Source organism: Rhinoderma darwinii, chromosome 4 (assembly GCF_050947455.1).
Source record: "Rhinoderma darwinii isolate aRhiDar2 chromosome 4, aRhiDar2.hap1, whole genome shotgun sequence".
In the NCBI taxonomy this organism is placed as follows: Eukaryota; Metazoa; Chordata; class Amphibia; order Anura; family Rhinodermatidae; genus Rhinoderma; species Rhinoderma darwinii.
The window spans coordinates 285,476,124-285,497,115 of record NC_134690.1 but is presented as its reverse complement, the minus strand read 5'-3'; the positions used below and the strand labels follow the sequence as shown (position 1 = coordinate 285,497,115).

Genomic DNA, 20,992 nt, shown 5'->3' with positions numbered 1-20,992 from the left:
GAACTTGCGCCTTAAGGTCCCGTCCAGGAAGTTTGCTCCCCGATTTATTGGGCCTTATAAGGTCATTGAAGTCCTCAACCCTGTATCCTTCCGTCTGGAGCTGCCCCCATCCTTTCGCATACACGACGTCTTTCATGCCTCCCTCCTTAAACGCTGCTCCCCGTCCTGGTCCCCCTCGAGGAAACCTCCTGTTCCCGTTCTCACCCCTGAGGGGGTGGAATTCGAGGTGGCCAAGATTGTGGACAGTAGGATGATCCAGGGCTCCCTCCAGTACCTGGTCCATTGGAGAGGATACGGGCCGGAGGAGAGGACTTGGGTACCTGCTCGAGATGTTCACGCTGGGGTATTGGTCAGGAGGTTCCACCTTCTCTTCCCCACTAAACCGGTTCCTCTTAGTAAGGGTCCGGTGGCCCCTCATAAAAGGGGGAGTACTGTAAAGGATCTGCCAGGCACTACGTCTGTGGATACTCCCAGGATTAATCAGTCGACACCTGAGGCCAGACCTCTTAGACTGACACCGGCTCCCACCAATCAGGGTGGCAGGCTCAGGAGTGGGAGAGCCTATCGCGGCCTGGTCAGTCGGAGTTAGCTCCGCCCCCTGTCCATTTATACCTGCCGTTTTCTCTTCCTCATTGCTTGTTATTCTTCTTGGATTCCTGGCCCCACTGCTGCCTTGCTCCAGCCTGCTTCTGCCGTGCTTCTGCCTTGCTTCAGTTCCCGCTTATCCTGCTTCGCTCTGCCCCTGGCTTGCTTCCTGCTCCGTGCTCTGCGTTGGTATACTCCACTACATCCTGATCCTGACTGGCTCGTTCACCCCTCCGTTTCCTCACGGTGTTCCATGGGCTACTGCCCCTTCCCTTGCTTGTCCCCTGTTGGTATCCCTTTGCACTTAGTCAGCGTAGGGACCGCCGCCAAGTTGTACCCCGTTGCCTAGGGCGGGTCGTTGCAAGTAGGCAGGGACAGGGCGGTGGGTAGATTAGGGCTCACTTGTTCCCTTCACCTCCTTCCTGCCATAACAGCCATACCATCTTAAAATGATCTTTAACCCCACCTCTTTAAATGGAAGATGTTTTTCATGGAGTATAAGCATTCTTGTGGGATAGGGAGAGTGGTCTGTTCAGTTACAACCCATTGTTTTACATCCAAATGGCAACACATATCAAGTGCCCGAAGTAAATGCGCTACATGTAATAAAAGAAAAGAAATGATGAAGGACAGTTCTCTTGCTCCTGTATAGAATGGTGCATTTCATGTAAGCTTGGTTTCCAGCAGAAACAAATTTCGTTAACATGAAGAAAATAGTGGCGAAGAACAAACAAAGGCGGGCGGCCTGGAAAAAATATAGCATTCTCAGTATAGCATCCACAGCACAAACCACATAAATTACCTTCACCCACCTTCCCTGGTTTTTAATGATGAATAGTTTAAGGGGTACAATTGAGAAAGATCACCGGGAAGGAGGATCCTAGATATTTCATGTAAGTGTAGGACAAGCAGAAGATAAAGATATTAAGATATACTAAGATATTTCTGAGCTCAATTGTAATGCACCATAGTGCTTTGGAATTTGGTTAATTTATCTTCAAATTTGAGTGGCTGGTGTACGAATGCAATTTTAGGAGGAGTTGGAAAGTAATGAAGGGGAAGGTGATACAGATTGGTTATCCAACTAATAAGTATATAATGGCCCAGGTTAATTTTTCCAATGCATCTGTAGAAGGTAGAAAAAAGGAAGTCATGATACTGGTAACATAATGGATAAGATGGCACCCATAATGGCCTATTTTGTTGTCATAGGCTTCCTGTGTGTGCATAATGCCCAACTGGAGTTGAAAAGAAAGATAGGTGTCAATATGGTTGCCATGATTTTGGCAAACAGCATGACGTCTATATTAAGGAGAGAAATTGGTCTGCACTTAGAGTAGGAAAAAACATCTTTCCCCTCTGTCGTTGTCACTGTATTGATGCAATATGTGCTCTATCACCCAAAGTGAGGATCACAGTGTGCAGGGTAGTAGCTGTCAAATTGCTTGGGGCTTTCCATCCCTGCAGTGAAATCTGAACTTGCTTGCAGCGCCAAAATGTAGAGGTGATATACAAAAGTGTCTCTCTGGCTCTTATACTGCTGGGTTGTTTTGCAGTAAAACGAGGGGAAGAGTTTACACCCAAGATGCAGGGACATCCACATAGGATAATGCAACAGTCACTAGTCACAGTTTGCTCGTTGTCTGAAGACATAAGGGCACATGCAAGAACAAAGCTTACATCTACAAACTCTTTATATTCTTGGTGTCTTTGTGACTCTCTTATTAATGCCCTCTTTCCCTGGTTTGTGAGTTTTGGTGGGTGGCCTTCTCTTGTCAGGTTTGTAGTTGTGATATATTTTTTTAATTTAGTAATAGTGGATTTAATGGTGTTTTGTGGGATTTAGATTTTTTTTATAACCCAAACCCTGATCTATACTTCTCCATGGTTTGGAGACCTCCTTGGTCTTCATGCTTTGATTTCACACAGGAGGATCATATTTAACTAATTATGGGACATCTGAAGTTAATTGGTTTGACCAGACCATATTTAGCTTCTCCTGATCTGTAGCAGAACGGTTATGCTCAATGTCTCTTCCCCACTGTCCATTTTTTTTAAGCTCAAGTAGCCACTCCGTTGTAAATTGTGAATTTCAACAAACAAATAAAGCTATTTTATAGGACACCCTAACAGTTATTGTTCTCTGGAAATACGTAATATAATATCTAATTGCTCATACATGTATTTTCCCTAGGGATCCTGGTGACTGGGCCTTGGAACGTGCAAAGGAGAATGTTAAAGAAAACTTTCTTCTTGTTGGGATACTGGAGGAGCTTGAAGATGTGCTGCTTTTGTTGGAAAGATTTTTACCTCACTACTTCAAGGATGTCATGAGCATTTATAAAAATCCAGGTCTGTGAAACAGTTTATTTTCATTACCTATAGAACACTTTTTAAATTATTTTCTGTTAACATTATAAAGGGAAAATTATGCAACTACTGCTTATTGAGACTCAAATGTAGAGCAACCTCTTTAGTATGAGAATCCTTCAAGGCACAAACATAGTAATGGATTATTCTTTTTTTAGGACAAGTGGAGGTTTACAATCTATGTCATCAAAGATCTTCTCCAAACCATTCATATTTTTGATACAACCTGATGACCTAGCACTCACCTCTGTACTTCTAAACTTTATCTCAAAATGCTAAACCGTTCGATGATTTCCTACAAAAACACACATTTATGTACCTAGGAGCATAACTTGAAGCTCATAAGCCCCTTATTCAAAATCTGTAATAGGTTGCCCTCCATTCAGCTTTCACACTCCTGGCCTTCTTATATGTGTCATAGGGACCTTTTGGGCTCCAGGGCCTGGGTGTGAATTCAACCTCTGTACCGCCTATAGATACGACCCTGCATGTAACATATATTTAAGTCCTATATTGGTGATTTTCACAGCATTGGCCCACAATTACAGGGCTCTGAGGTCAAATAGTAAAACAAACCCCCAAGTAGTGACCCCTATTTTGGAAACTACGCCCCATAGGGCATATTAAGGGGTGTAGTGAGCATTTTGACCCCACGTGGTTTTTCAATAGAAATGAATGCATAGCGGATGGTGCAAAGTAAAAATTGCAATTTTCCAATGATATGCCATTTTAGTGCACAATATATTGTGCCCAGGTTTGTGCCACTGAAGACAAATACCTTATAATGGCGATGCCATATATGTGAACAGTTAATTTTTATCCAACTCACCAACCAAGTAGATGCGCGGAGGGTGCAGCACTGCACCAAATTGTAGCAGAAAAGGCAAGAAGGTTCCAGCATCAATATCTTGAACAAAATGCGGCTTTTATTGAGGTTCCATAAAATCAGGGACAACACCGGTTTCAGGCCCAAGTGGCCCTTAGTCATAGCAATGCTCAATAGAAGCCGCATTTTGTTCAAGATATTGATGCTGGAACTTTCTCGCCTTTTATGCCATATTTGTGGACGTAAACTGCTGTTTGGGCACACTGTAGGGCATAGAAGGGAGGGAGCGCCAATTGGCTTTTGGAGCGCAGATTTTGCTTGATAGTAGCTCTGTTTAGAATTTTGCTGCTATTTCAGTTTATCATGTGGGGGCATATGTAAGCTGGGCAGAGTACATCAGGACATAATAAGGTGGTATAATAATACGGTAAATAAATAATAATTCATAGATGTCTGGCCAGTGTCGCACTGATAAATGGTGCCCAATCTTATCCACTTTTGGAACACTCTTCACATTTTGCGTCGCCATATTCTGACCTGAATTTCTTTATTTTTTTCTCCACAGAAACTTTGGAAGTGCTTATTTGTTGCGGGACAATCTGTAGTTTTCATTGGTACCATTTTGGGGTACATGCAATTTTTTTTATCACTTTTTATTGCATTTTTTTGGCAAGCAAGGTGACCAAAAACAAGCAAATCTAACAATGTTTTTTATTCTCTTTTTTTACCGTTTTCACCGTAGGCTATAAATAACATTCTTCTTTATACTGTGGGTCGATACGATTACAGGGATACCAAATGTATATAATTTTTTTTATGTTTTGCAGCGTTTGCACAATAAAATCACTTTTATTTTTTGTGTCACCATATTCTGAGAGCTATGCGGGAAAAAAATAATTCCACTGTGCGGGAAAAATACGATTATAGTTTTACAGTTTGGGTCATTGTGGACACAGTGATACCAAATGTGTACTTTTTTTTAACATTTTAATTTTTTTCCAATAATAAAAGAGTTATTAGGGTATGTGCACACACAAAATAAAAGACGTCTGAAAATACGGAGCTGTTTTTGAGGGAAAACAGCTCCTGATTCAGATGTTTTTTAATCAAAGTCGCGTTTTTTGCTGCGTTTGTAATGGCCGATGTTGGAGCTGTTTTTCTATAGAGTTTATGAAAAACGGGTCCAAAAACGGCTGAAGTGACATGCACTTCTCTTTCGCGGCCGTTTTTTTACATGGCCGTTTTGAAAAACGGCCGCATAAAAAACGCCCAGTCGGAACGGAACGCCATTTTTCCCATTGAAATCAATAGGCAGATGTTTGGGGGCGTTCTGCTTCCGATTTTTCAGCTGTTTTTCGGGTCGTTTATGGCCTGAAAAACAGCTGAAAACACTCCGTGTGAACATACCCTCATAGGAAAAAGGGCAGTATTTGGATTTTTTAACTTGAAACTTTCATTTTTCCACTTTTATTCAACGTTTTTATTAAAAAAATTTTGGCCCACTATGGGACTTACAGGCCGGCACTTCTGATCTTTACTCTAATACATTGCCCTATCCACTGACAGCAAGCTTATTAGGCCCCCCGCCTCCATTGCAGTCCAGGAGGCCATTGTTAGGCCTTCCGGTTGCCATAGAAATGATCAGCAACCCTGCGATCACATCACAGTGATGCCGTTCGGCTTCAAACCGCACGGCATATAACGGGCTAATGGCTGGGATCGGTACAGCAGGGTGTTCACTGTAACATACAGCTAACACCCGCGGCTGATGTCGCAGGCTCAGCTTCTGAGCCTTCGTCATCTTGTTTCTGGGGACAGAAGTCTTTTAGGCTCCGTCTCTAAGCGGGACCTAAAAGGCTTCCGTACTTGGCAGACAGGAGGCCATGGTTAGGCCTCCGGTCTGCCAAAGCAGCTATGGGAACCCCGCGATTACATCAAACAAGATGTGAAACAAGATGGCGTAGGCTCAGAAGCTGAGCTTGCGACATCATCCGCAGGTGTTAGCTGTATGTTACAGCTGACACTTGCTGTAATGGCAGGGAATGGAGCTAGCTCGGATTCCTGCCATTAACCCTTTATATGCCGTGATCAGAAGCAATCGCTGCATTTTAGTGGTTTGAAGCTGATCGGCATCGCTATGATTTGATCGCTGGGTTACTGATCATTGCTATGGCAACCAGAGGCCTAACAATGGCCTCCTGGTCTACCACGGAGGCGGGGGCCTAAAAGGCTTGCTGTCAGTGAATAACTGATAACTCTAATGCATTGCACTATGAGTAAAGATCAGAAGTGCAGCCCTTCAAGTCCCCTAGTGGGATAAAACAAAAAGTTAATAAAAATGTTGAATAAAAGTTTCAAGTTAAAAAAAAACAAATACTGCCCTTTTTCCAATAATAAGTATTTTATTATTGGAAAAAAATGAAAACATTACAAAAAAGTACACATATTTGGTATCACTGTGTCCATAATGACCCAAACTGTAAAACTGTAATCTTATTTTTCCCACACAGTGAAATAAATGTTTTCATGCATGGCTCTCACAATAAATAAATTATTTTTATAAAAAGTGATTTTATTGTGCAAACACTTCAAAACATGAAAAAAACGATATACATATGGTATCGCCGTAATCGTATCGAAACACAGAATAAAGTATAATGTCATTTAAAAAAAAAAAAAAGAATAAAGAACTGCTTGTTTTTGGTCACCTTGCTTGCCAAAAAAATGCAATAAAAAGTGATAAAAAAAATTGCATGTACCCCAAAATTACCATACCCGGGAGAACCTGCTTAGCAGTTTATGAGGTATTTGTTTTCAGTGGCACAAACTGGACATAACATATTGTGAACTAAAATGGCATATCAGCGGAAAATTGCAATTTTTACTTTGCACCATCCACTACGCATTAATTTCTAATGAAAAAACACGTGGGGTCAAAATGGTCACTACACCCCTTAATATGCCCTACGAGGTGTAGTTTCCAAAATAGGGGTCACTACTTGGGGGTTTATTTTACTATTTGACCTCAGAGCCCTGCAATTGTGGGCCAATGCAGGGGTCACTTCTTGGGGGCTCTGGTATCTCAGGGTTTTGCAAATGCGACATGGTACCCAAAAATCAAATCAGCAAGATCTGCATGCGAAATAGCGCTCCTTCCATTCTAAGCTCTGCCGTGTGTCCAAACAGCAGTTTATGACCACATGTGGGGTATTGACGTAATTAGGAGAAATTGCTTTACAAATATTGGGGTGCTTTTTCTAATTGGGGTGCTTTTTTTAATGTATCAAATGTTGATATTCATTTTCACGGCCTAATTCCACTAATTTCAGCAAAACACCTGTGGGGTCTAAATGCTTACTCTACCCCTCGATAAATTCCTTGGGGGCTTTAGTTTCCAAAAATGGGTCACTTTTGGGGGTTTCAACTGTTTTGGTACCTCAGGGGCTTTGCAAATGCGACATAACACCCAAAAAAACTATTCCAGCAAAACTTGAGCTTCAAAAGCCAAATGGCGCTCCTTCTCTTCTGAGCCCCGATGTGTGTCTGAACAGCAGTTATTACCACATATGGGGTATTGCCGTAATCTGAAGAAATTGCTTTTCAAATGTTGGGGTGCATTTTCTCCTTTCCTTGTAAAATTGAAAATGTCCACGTTTTATCAGAAAAAAATTTATTTTCAATTTCACTGCATATTTACACTAATTTCTGGAAAAAAATTGTGGGTCAAAATGCTCACTATACCCCTCAATAAATTCATTCAGGGGTGTAGTTTCCAAAATGGGGTCACTTTTGGGGGGTTTCCACCGATTTGGTCCCGCATGGGCTTTGCAAATGTGACACGACGCAGCAAACCATTCCAGCAAAATTTGAGCTCCAAAAGCCAAATAACGTTCCTTCCCTTCTAAGCCCTGCCGTGGGTATGAACAACAATTTATGTCCACATATGGGGAATTACCGTGCTCAGGAGAAATTGCTTTACAAATATTGGGGTGCTTTTTCTTCTTTAGCCCTTGTGAAAATGAAAAAATCTAAGCTAAAACTACATTTTATGGGATTTTCACTTTCACTGACTACTTCCAATTAATTCTGCAAAAAATCTATGCGTCAAAATGTTCACTATACCGCTAGATAAATTCTATAAGGGGTGTAGTTTTCAAACTGGGGTCACTTTTGGGGTGTTTCCACTGTTTTTGTCCCTCAGGGGCTTTCCAAATTCAACATGGCACCGAAAACCGTTCCAGCAAAATTTGAGCTCCAAAAGGCGCTCCTTTCCTTCTGAGGGCTGCCGTGTGTTCAAACATAAGTTTATGATCACATATAAGGTATTTCTGTAATCGCGAGAAATTGTTTTACAAATGTTGGGGTGTTTTTTTTACCTTTATTCCGTGTAAAAATGAAAATATTGTATGTTGTATTGGAAAAAATATAGATTTTCATTTTTATGTCTTAATTCAAAGAGATTTAGCAAAAAACGGTGGGATTAAAATGCTCACTGTACCCCTAGATTAATTCCTTGGGGGGGGGTGTAGTTTCCAAAATTGTGTCTTTTTGAGGGTTTTCCTTATATTTTGACACCACAAGACCTTTTCCAACCTGACATGGTGCCTAAAATATTTTCTAATAGGAAGGAGGCCTGAAAATCCACTAGGCGCTCCTTTGCTTCAGAGGCCTGTGTTTCAGTCCATTAGCACACTAGGGCCACATGTGGGATATTTCTACAAATTGCAGAATCTGGGCAATAAATATTGAGTTGTGTTTCTCTGGTAAAACCTTCTGCATTACAGGAAAAAAAATTATTACAAATTAATTTCAGCTTGCTTTAAGTCCTGTGAAATGCCTAAAGGGTTAAGACACTTTCTGAATGCTGTTTTTAATACTTTGAGGGGTGCAGTTTTTAAAATGGGGTGATTTAGGGGACTTTGTAATTTATAAGGTACTCAAACCCTTTTGAAATTTTCTTGAAAATGTGAGAAATTGCTGCTAAAGTTCTAAGCCTTGTAACGTCCTAGAACAATAAAACGATGTTCAAAAAACGATGCAAACGTAAAGTAGACATATGGCAAATGTAAACTAGGAACTATTTTGTGTGGTATTACTATCTGTCTTGAATCGCTGACACACTTGTAGCAGTGAATAACAGTATTACAGCCTTCTCTTATTTACATCAATGGGAGAAGGCTGTAATACTGTGAACCGCTGCTTCAAGTGTGTCAGCAATTCCCAGTACAAGTAGTTAAGTAATAAAGGGGAAACAGCGCTCGTACGAGGCGCCATGGCCACTTCAAAAAAGTTGATCGTTGGAGGTGCCGGTAGTCGGACCCCAAGTGATCAGATATTGATGGCCTATCCTGAGGAGAGGCCATCAATTTCTTATGACTGCACAACCCAATGCGACCAGATACAATAAAGTAGGTTTACATTGAAGGCAGGTTACTGTCCAACTCTTCATGTGACCGCTAGTAACCCAGGTCACATAGGATGAGCGTGTGGTGTCACGTACAACGGCGTCGCCCCAGCATGCAAGATTGAGTGTCTGCAGGGAACGTGGAGGTCATGTTCTTTGTGGTGGAGGATTGATCTGTGCTGGGTGTAAATCAGTGTCACGTAGCCGGTTAGTGGACCCACTAGGCCGCACCGCCGTAGCAGGGAGGCAGCTGGCCAAACAACAGGAACCCCAGAATACAAAGTCTCGCACAAGGGTACCTGGATAGTCAAGACAGTGGCCGCAGCTCTGGCACTGATGGAGATGGGTGCAGCAGGTATCGCCAAACGTGGCGGATGTCACAGGTGCCGCAGGTTGCCCCAGTCGTGGCGAATTCCTCCGGACGTGGCAGAAGACACAGGGCGTGGCTGGTTGACACAGATGCCACAGGTTGCGCCAGATGTGGCGAATTCCTCAGGACGTGGCAGATGACACAGGACGTGACACGACTCCGATACCATAGGCACAGGGACAAGAACAGCACGGGATACAGGAACAGGTAACAGAGCAAGGGTAACAACTGGAACAGGAAACACTAAGGGACCATTTGCAAGACAGACTGGTAAAACTAACAACGCTTAGGCAAGGATCAGAAAGCCTGGGGCCTTCTTATAGACCAGGAAATCATGGCAGTTGATGATGATGATGACGATTTCCTCTGGCCCTTTAAGGCCGGGCACGAGCGTGCGCACGCACCCTACGGGACAGAGTAAACCGGAGCGGAAGTGAGCGCTGGCGTCTCCTAGGAAGGAGATGGGGACCAGCGCTCCCGGATCCATGGCTGCGGGCGTTGGGAGGTGAGTATACTCGACGGCCTGTGGCCATGGACGCTACAATCAGCCTCTGTGATCCTTGTGCTCCTGCGGCTTCAGATATTTTAATGCTTCGTCCTGTCTCCCGTCGCCTCCTCCTCATGTTTGCTCGTCTATGCTAGAAGATACAGAGATACACTCTCAAGGCTGGCCAGCTCTATGTGTGCAGCTGGTAACACTGCAGGACGAATGATCATGTTAACTATGAGCTATGATCCCTGACATGTGTTGAATGCTGGCAAGTAAATCCTTTAATTTCTCTGCACAACCACAACTTGAGGATGGATTTATGCTTTATGTGTCAAGGTTGAAAGTTCCTGAAAATAATAAATCCTCCGTTCATGATACTGTGAATACAAGTGGCATATGGAATTTATGAGAAAGAAATCACTGTTTTCTTCCTTAAACACTTTAAGGTACTTTATCCTTCATGCGAAAATCAGTGGATTTTTTATACCTAGTACACAAAATAATTCTATAATTGGTGTAGTGTAGTTTGTTTACCATAGGATTTGGAAAAAATAATCATATTCAGCTGTGGCTAGCACATGCTCTGAGCTTATGCTGTATATATATGGAAGGCTGTGCTGACCACTTAGGCTTCGTTCACACAACCTATTTTCAGACGTAATGGTGGCGTTTTACGCCTCGAATTATGTCTGAAAAAACGTCTCCAATACGTCGGCAAACACCTGCTCATTACTTTCAATGGGCTTTACGATGTACTGTGCCGACGACCTGTCATTTTACGCGTCGCTGTCAAAAGACGGCGCATAAAATTACAGCCTCGTCAAAAGAAGTGCAGGACACTTCTTGGGACGTAATAAAGAACAGCTCCAAATTACGTCTGTAAAAGACGCCCCGCAAAACGCGAGTACATGCAATTACGTCTGAAATTCAGGAGCTGTTTTCTCCTGAAAACAGCTCCGTAATTTCAGACGTAATTGCAGTTATCGTATGCACATACCCTAAGGATTCAAGTTTATCCTGCTAACTACACCTCTGGTTAAGTTATGTTACTTTGACGGCCCGTATCTTATTTTGGAGGACTATAGTAAAGTAGCAAAACTTTCAAGCCTGGTGTATAATACAATTGTATGTTTGGAGCTGTCTCTTTATTATAGGACTTGGATAAAATAATTATATTGGACTGTGCTTCGTTCATGGACTGGTCGCATGTTATATCTATGTGAAAGTCTGTGCTGAAGAAGAAAAATAGGAAAGAAGGAAACTTATTTTGTTCCTGTATTTTGTTTCAAGCTTAAATTGATAAATCGCTAAGGGGATTATATTCTGGCAAAGTCACATACAAAAATGCTGTACAAGATTTGAATACACTAACATAAAAAAAAATATATTTCCACTTGGTTAAAACTTGGTATATGTTTCATTTGTCAGGTTTATAGGGGGGGAGTATTCTCTTGTTTAAAGAAGATTCTCGTGAATGCTATATGTATAAATCATAAATATTCTCTTGATAATATGGCTAATAGAAAAACGAAACAGAATATGAGGGGTAGATTGTGAGATGTTTCATTGTCTCCATCAGAAAAACTAGAGTAGAGCAAACAGACAGAGGGAAAATAGAAAAATACCTGAGTAGATCAGGGGCTGTACGGAAGAAATCCCCAGAGGGGGATGGTGCTGAGGGGAGACGTGGGGCAGCGAGGGGGAGAAGGTTGAAGAGGAGAAGCTACAGAATGAAAATCTATCTCTAAAGGATATATCAGGGCAGATAATGCAATGTTTTGAGGCTGTGAACGGTATATTGTCACAATTGAGGGAAATCAAGAGTGATTTGGCTCTAATAAGAACAGATATTAATGGGTTTAGAATAAGGCTTGATGAGATAGAAACTAGAACTAATACCATAGAAGAAACCTCACAGGAACTCTTCAAAGATTTAAAAGAGGCCCAGCTTTTGAATAAAAAATAAAGTACTTGATCTGGAAAACAGATCAAGGAGGAGTAATCTGAGGATGGTAGGCTTGCCTTAAAAAGTGGAGGGGGGGGGATACTGCGAGGTTTGGTACAGAATGGTTTAAAGAGGTGGTGGGGGAAGAACACCTGACAGATATTTTGCAGGTGAAATGAGCCCATCGAGTCCCCATTAATCCTAGGCAACCAGGGCTCCCCCCACGGACATTACTGGTAAAACTCCTGTCTCCTAAGGATAAAGAGATTATAATTCAAAAATTATAAAGAAGGATAATATAATATATAATGGGGCTAAGGTGATGATATTCCCAGACTAAGCTGCTGACATACAAAAACAGAGGCCAGGTTTTATAGAGATGAAAAAAAGATTGAGAGCTGAAGGCATAAGTTATTCTTTGTTTTATCCTGCTAAATGACGTGTTACTTATGAAGGTTCCTCATTTTTCTTTGAAAACCCAAGGGATGCCTCAAAATGGATGGAAAATAAATGTAATGACTGATCCCTCCCTGGAAATTTTGAGTCATAATGACGTGTATGTATGAGTTGAAAATCTTCTCCTGGAATGTTAGGGGATTAGCTGGTAAAATTAAAAGTCTGACGGTATTCAGGCTGATTCAAAATTATCTGCCAGCAGTGGTCTGCCTCTAAGAGACCCACTTAACACCGGAAACAATACATTCTATAGCGAAAGGATGGGTGGGGTTGAATTATTATCATTCATGCTATAGTAGATATGCTAGAGTTGTTTCTGTACTTATTCATAAAAAAAAATTCCCTTTGAGGTTATATCAGCGTTGGTTGGCAGGGAATGTAGGTATGCTTTTCTGTACAGTTCACTAGAAAATATAAAATGGGTGATAGTGGCGGTTTATATACCAGCTCCCTTTAATCCAGAGGTGTTATACAAACTTCTAGATTTCCTGGAAGAAGCAATATTACTGATTATTGGTGACTTCAATAATAATATAGAGGCGAGATTGGATGGAAATGTAGGGAAGATCTCTGTAGGCAATAGGAAGTTTTAGGCTCTTTTGGAAGAATTTGGGTGGTGGGATATTTGGAAGGAGAGACATCCACGGTGATGGAATATTCATATTATTCTAAAACACGTAGTATTTTCACGAATAGTATATTGTTTTGGAAAAAGCAGTGCACTGGAAATTATTAAAAAGATTGCGTATGAAACGAAGGGATCTTAGATCATGCACCTTTAGTAGTAGAATGTGTAATGGGTAATACCACAGCGGGGAAATATTTAGATTCAATCCATTTTGGATTCAAGCAATTGATTCACTGGGTACTATTGAAACTGGGTTAGCTGAGTTTCTAACATTTAATAGGCACACAGCATCACAGTTGAATGTATGGGATGCTATGAAGGCATATTTGAGGGGGGCACTGATCAGAGAAATTAGTCACTATAAGAAGAAAAATAAAGAAGAGGAACTAGTTCTGAAGGAGAAAGTTAGTCAAGGTGAATATGAAGCTGTGTCCTCTTCATCCAGGGAAAAATTGGAGTGCTGGCAAAGAGCAATAGAAAACGATGAAAATTATTTGCTTTTTAAATTTCAGCAGGATCAACTCTTTATGAACTATGGGGTTGCTATAGAAATGGGAACTCCAGGAATAAGGTTGTCTGGGATTATTAAATGCCAAAGAAAAAGTATATGTATTTCAGCTATAAAGAATGACAAGGAGGAAATTGTGGGGGGAACAGAACGGGTGGGATTGACCTTTCTCTCTTTTTTTAAGAAAATCTATCTCTCAAGGGGGAAGAGGTCTAAAGAAGAGAAAGTGGGGGATCTAATTCACAGTGATCAGGCTGGTTTTATGATGGGTAGATCTACAATGGATAATTTATCCAGATTATACCGAAATATTCAGCTGATGCCGGGCCATCCAGGGGAAAGAGTAATATTATTGCTGGATGCAGGGATGGCCTTTGAATCTATATATTGATATTGAGTGGGATTTTATGGGGGATGTGTTGAGGTATATGGGAATAGGTCCAAAATTCCTAAAGTGGATAAAATTGTTATATAAATTAGACAATATCGGATCCAATTAAGGTTGATAGAGGAACTAGGGCTGTCCCCTATCCCCCTTGCTCTTTGACCTAGTAATTGAGCCATTGGCAAGTTATATAAGAAAAAGCCCAGAAATAGTGTGTTATATGGAAGGGGGGGAGATAAAATAGCATTGTTCGCTAATGATATTTTATTGTTTTTGGGTACACACGATTCTATTGGGATTATCTTTAACCTATTTGATAGATTTGATAGAATTTCATGTGTGGGTATTAACTTGGGAAAATCTTCTATTTTACCGATTGATGAAAAGGAACATATTCCGGGAGTGCAGTTAAAAAGAACAGCAAAAAAAGATTACTTTAAATATCTGGGGATTAACGTCTCTAGTGATATACAAAAAGTTAAACGTAGCCCCACTCTTGAAATACATAAGTGAAAAGGTTCAGATATGGGAAAAAAAACTGGATATAGGGTTGGCTGCAAGGGTGGCGCTGATTAAAATGATCTTATTACCAAAAATTTGGTATGTTTTGATGAATAGTCCAATTTGGTTGGCAGAAGCGATATTTAAAACTTTTGTAGTTTGTTCTCAGAGTTGATTTGGAGGGGGAAACATTCTAGAATAAAACTTGAGCAGCTGTGGAAACCGGTTGGTAGGGGTGGTTTGGCAATTCCAGCAATGAGAGACTATTTTTTGGCTGCACATGTTAATAAGATTATTAATACAAAAACTGATAATGTTTGGGTTAGGGCCCTAGGATATAGATTCCCATTCTGACAGAATTATAACATGCTTAAAATTCTGGAATCTGGAATGGGGAGAAGATACAGGATTGAGTTTCCCTCTTTGTATATGTACACTATGGTATGGAATAGTAGCTAAGAGAATGGAAGCGGATGGTTACTATAGTGGCATGCCTATATGGGGGAATACAAATACGGGAAATGATTATTTTACTAATGAGTATACATTTTGGAAGCAGAAGGGGATATATAAATTAGGACAGTTCCTTAAAGAAGGAGGACTACAACTGTTCCATGAGCTAACTAGGGAATATGGACTAGAGGAGAAAGATAAATTAAAGAGGCTAAGTCACCACATTATAAGTGTCCTATCTCCTACATAAGGAGATGGGCGCTATAATGTAGATGACAGTAATGCTTTTTATTTTAAAAAAAAGATCTATTTTCACAACGTTAGGAGCGATTTTGGTTTATGCTAATGAGTTTCTTAATGCCCAAGTTGGCGTATTTTTACTTTCGACCAAGTGGGCGTTGTACAGAGGAGTGTATGACGCTAACCAATCGGCGTCATGCACTCCTCTCCATTCATTTACACAGCAGAATCGCGTTCTTACTAGAACATGATCTGCAGCCACATACACAACGATTCTGCTTGATTAAGGTTAATCCAGTGTCCTGATAATGAATACACATGACCATCCAGCCTGGACGTCATGTGTATTCAGAATCCTGACACTTCTGAATCTTTTCTGTGAGATTTACAGCAAGGGAAACAAAATCTCGTTTACCTCCATAATCTCGCGAGATTTCGTTTCCGTTGGAAATATTCCTAAACTATCTCATGGACCTCAGTTTAGGGTCATACAACTCTTCATTGTTAATAGGCCGCATTATTCACTATATACACTACCGTTCAAAAGTTTAGGATCACTTCGAGATTTCCTTATTTTTGAAAGAAAAGCACAGTTTTTTTCAATGAAGATAACATTAAATTAATCAAAAATACACTCTATACATTGTTAATGTGCTAAATCACTATTCTAGCTGCAAACGTCTGGTTTTTAATGCAATATCTACAGAGGTGTATAGAGGCCCATTTCCAGCAAACCATCACTCCAGTGTTCTAATGGTACATTATGTTTGCTAACTGTGTTAGAAGGCTAATGGATGATTAGAAAACACTTGAAAACCCTTGTGCAATTATGTTAGCACCGCTGTAAACAGTTTTGCTGTTTAGAGCAGCTATAAAACTGACCTTCCTTTGAGCTAGTTGAGAATCTGGAGCATTACATTTGTGGGTTCGATTAAACTCTCAAAATGGCTAGAAAAAGAGAGCTTTCATGTGAAACTCGACAGTCTATTCTTGTTCTTAGAAATTAAGGCTATTCCATGCGAGAAATTGCCAAGAAACTGAAGATTTCCTACAACGGTGTGTACTACTCCCATTTGACAGAGGAAGATTGGAAAAAAGTGTTATGGACAGACGAATCTAAGTTTGAGGTGTTTGGATCACACAGAAGAACATTTGTGAGACGCAGAACAACTGAAAAGATGCTGGAAGAGTGCCTGACTCCATCTGTCAAGCATGGTGGAGGTAATGTGATGGTCTGGGGTTGCTTTGGTGCTGGTAAAGTGGGAGATTTGTACAAGGTAAAAGGGATTTTGAATAAGGAAGGCTATCACTCCATTTTGCAACGCCATGCCATACCCTGTGGACAGCGCTTGATTGGAGCCAATTTCATACTACAACAGGACAATGACCCAAAGCACACCTCCAAATTATGCAAGAACTATTTAGGGGAGAAGCAGGCAGCTGGTATTCTATCTGTAATGGAGTGTCCAGCGCAGTTACCAGATCTCAACCCCATAGAGCTGTTGTGGGAGCAGCTTGATCGTATGGTACGAAAGAAGTGCCCATCAAGCCAATCCAACTTGTGGGAGGGGCTTCTGGAAGCATGGGGTGAAATTTCTCCCGATTACCTCAGCAAATTAGCAGCTAGAATGCCAAAGGTCTGCAATGCTGTAATTGCTGCAAATGGAGCATTCTTTGACGAAAGCAAAGTTTGAAGGAGAAAATCATTATTTAAAATAAAAATCATTATTTCTAACCTTGTTAATGTCTTGACTATATTTTCTAGTCATTCTGCAACTCATTTGATAAAAATAAGTGTGAGTTTTCATGGAAAACACAAAATTGTCTGGGTGACCCCAAACTTTTGAACGGTAGTGTAAGTTGGCTAAAATGTTTAAAGATCAGAAAGCAAACTGTCCTAAGTGTGCAGGGGAAGAGGCAGACCTAATCCATATGTTGTGGTAATGTCCATAAATAAAGATATTCTGGGAGGATATCCTTAAAGAAATTGTATAAAGATATGGAGTTAAAATCTGTGATCTGGGATCGGGTAATTTGCGTATTGGGTTATGATTGACTTAAGGGTAAAGGGATACTAAGAAAGAGGTCTTATTGAAACTGTTATATTGGGCGCGTAAGACCATTTTATTTAAATGGATCAAGCAGGATCCACCTACGGGAAATTTCTGGAGTAAATATGCGAGGAGGATGTTACAATACGAAAAAATCTACTACCTAGCAAACAGTAGGAAGGTAAAGTTTGAGGAGTTGTGGGGAAGTTGGTTACAATAGGAGGTTGGATGTATTAATTTGTGGAGGGGAGGAGAGAGAGATGGATATGTGTTTTTTTATTTTGGTGTTGTTTTGTTTAGGGATGGGATAAAAAAAACTGTTGCAAAATGGTAGGATAGACAAGGACGCTTCATATGAGTGTACCTGTAGTGGGCTCTTTATTAGGGGTATGTATATTTAATGTTTGTTTCCTGCTGTATGTTACTGTGAGGGGGATATCCTAATAACACTCACTAGAATTAAAATATAAAGGGGATGATGATAATATATATAGAAAAGAAAAAGTCTATATAAATGGGTGGACAATTGTTTAAGAGTGGGTTTAGAGATCTGATTGGATCCTTATTATGGGCAAAGGGTGTACTTTGATAGTTTAAAAGGTATTGGTTTGGTTCTGTGACAAGAGTCCCATTCCCATATCCCATTTATAGATTAAAAATGTCTAGGAAGGAAATTGATGTTAAAGATTCCTTAAGTAAATGGATATATTATATGTTGTCTTGCAATGTATGCTTACCGATTTTGTATTTTTATTAATATCATTATAATAAAGAACTTATTAAAAAAAAAAACACAGGTCACATAGCTAATGCAGGGACTCTTATGTCACTTAAATAAATAATTGAAAAAAAATGACTTGACGTGGGGTCCCCCCTCATTTTTCATAACCAGCCAGATACATTGCCAGAGTGGGAAGGGCAACTTTTTTGTCTGTTTTCTGTCTCATAATTCCAGCCTGTGGCTGCCCCAGTACCTGACTATCGCTTCAGATGGTTAGGTACTAGATCGTATCCAACTCTTCCTGGTACCACTAAAGGCTGTTTGTACAAGGGTAATAATGGGGGGTTAGTGCTAGCCTTTTAACTAGCTAATACTAAGCCCCGCCTTAGTAATGGATGCTGTCAAACAGACATAAGAAAGAAAAATGTTTTATTGATCTCCCCCACACTAACCTCTTTAAATAAAACAAAAAAAAAAAACATAGATCATCGAAGTAGTTGTATGAATTTACTAAATGGTCCAGCAGAACCTTCAAAACGAAAAAAAATTAATCGTAATATACCTTAGCTGCTGAATAATACATACCACATAATACATCTCATCTGTTGCAAAACCTTGTAAGGGTGTGTTAACATGGTTTTGCAGCATTTATTGTCACGCGGCCGAAAACCTCACCAAAAACGCATCCGCCCTGGAGTGCTGGCTGCAAAACCACTACAAATCACTGTAAGGGTATGTTCACACGCTAGCTGTCATTTACGTGTGAAAAGGCAGACTGTTTTCAAGAGAAAACAGCTGCCTCGTTTCACACGTAAATGCTCCTCCTCGCATTTTGCGAGCCGTCTGAGACGCTCGTAAATCTTGAGCTGTGCTTCATTGAGTTCAATGAAGAACAGCTCAAATTACGTGGCAAAGAAGTGCCCTGCACTTCTTTGCCGAGGCAGTCCATTTACGCGTCGTCGTTTGACAGCTGTCAAACGACGACGCGTAAATTACAGGTTGTCTGCACAGTACGTCGGCAAACCCATTCAAATGAATGGGCAGATGTTTGCCGACGTATTGCAGCCCTATTTTCAGGCGTAAAACGAGGCATAATACGCCTCAATTACATCTGAAAATAGGTTGTGTGAACCCAGCCTAAAAGTGCATGTGTATTTTCGGTGCGATTTTCAGTCGTATGGCAAAACCGTGTGTGAATGCACCATTATACACATCGAATCTGCTGCTGCTTAAAGAGGCACTGTTACCAGATTATAAGTGCCCTATCTCCTACATAATCTTATCGGTGCTGTAATGTAGATAACAGCAGTGGTTTTTATTTTGAAAAACGATCATTTTTGAGCAAGTTATGAACAATTTTAGATTTATTCTAGTTCATTTCTTATTAGACAACTGGGCGTTTTTGTAACTTTTTACCAACTGGGCGTTGTAAAGAGAAGTGTATGACGCTGACCAATCAGCTTCATATACTTTTCATCGTTCCAGCCCAGCTTCCTTCACTGCACACACAGCGTGATCTCTCTGTGAATGACAGCACAGCGTGATCTCGCGCGATCACGCTGTGCTGTCACTAACACATTAACTTTACCGAAGTGTCTTGAGAGTGAATAGACATTGCCTCCAGGCAGGATGCGATGACTATTCACACTACCGACACTTGGGTAAAGTTTCTGTGGGACTTACTCACACAGCACAGCGTGATCTCGCTGTGAATGACAGCAGAGCGTGATCTCGCAAGATCAGGCTGTGTGTGCAGTGAAAGAAGCTGGGCTGGAACGATGAGAAGTCTATAACGATGATTGGTCAGTGTCATACACTTCTCTTTACAGCGCCTCAGTTGGTAAAAAGTAAAAAAACGCCCAGTTGTCTATTAAGAAACTAATTAGCATAAATCTAAAATTGTACATAATTTGCTCAAAATTGATCGTTTTTCAAAATAAAAACCACAGTTATCTACATTGCAGCGCCGATCAGATTATGTAGGAGATAAGGCACATAATCTGGTGACAGAGCCTCTTTAACCTCATAATGCACACATTGGGTGATGCAGAGCCGCATAATAAACACTGCAGCTGATGCGTAACATCAATATACATAACTTTGAAAATGAGAAACAAAAGAAAGCACAAGCCATAGCCTTTAACCCCTTAGCCTTTTTATGGCGGCCGTTTGGATTAGTTCACGGCGGCACTTCAGAAGGTGATATGTGCACATCGAGGGATCTGCCTTTGAAGCCAAGGCTGTAAGCAACAGCCTAAGGCTTCAGAGCGATGATTGGAGACCAATAGCAGTGGTCTCCGATCATGTGATTACTGTGAGAACCATTCACAGTGATCACAAGAGTTAAATAAAAGTCTGTCCCTCCCTGTCTCTCCTCACACTTGCTACTTTGTGTGAGAAGAGACGGAGAGATAATTGTAATGTGAAAAAAAACGCCACTGTTAAAAAATATATATATATACCTATAATATATACATTTTATATAAATTATATACTTATGCTAGGCTAGGGTTATCCTTAGGGTCATTCTATTTTTAGTCTAGGATTAGCTTAGGGTTAAGCAGTTTTTTTTGTGTAGCGTACGTGTGTGAAGTCTTTATTTTTTGTGTAAGAAAGTTAAAAAAAAAAAAATATATATATAATATAAAATATAAAAAAATGTTTTAGAGTTAGGGTATCTTCACACGCTTAACAAAAAACGGCTGAAAATATGGAGCCGTTTTCAAGGGAAAACAACCTCTGATTTTCAGCTATTTTTTAAGCAACTAGCGTTTTTTGCTGCGTTTTTTTACAGCCGTTTTTGGAGCTGTTTTTCTATTGAGTCAATCAAAAACGGTTCCAAAAACGGCTCAAGAAGTGACATGCACTTTTTACAGGGCATCTTTTTACACGCCGTTATTTGAAAATGAGGCATAAAAAAACGCCCCGTCGGCACAGAACAGCGTATTTCCTATTGAAATCAATGGGCAGATGTTTGTAGGCATTCTGCTTCCGATTTTTCAGCCGTTTTTAGGGACGTTTACAGCCCAAAAGATGGCTGAAAATAGCCCGTGTGAACA

General features: G+C 40.5%; 1 protein-coding gene across 1 annotated transcript in view; it reads left to right on the top strand.

The window, feature by feature from the left end:
- UST (uronyl 2-sulfotransferase) overlaps positions 1-20,992 on the top strand; it is a 379,706-nt gene that overhangs the window by 338,054 nt on the left and 20,660 nt on the right. Inside the window, exon 7 of the mRNA XM_075863730.1 lies at positions 2,780-2,937. Within this exon, the coding sequence (XP_075719845.1) occupies positions 2,780-2,937 (158 nt within the window). The remainder of the gene's footprint in view (positions 1-2,779; positions 2,938-20,992) is intronic.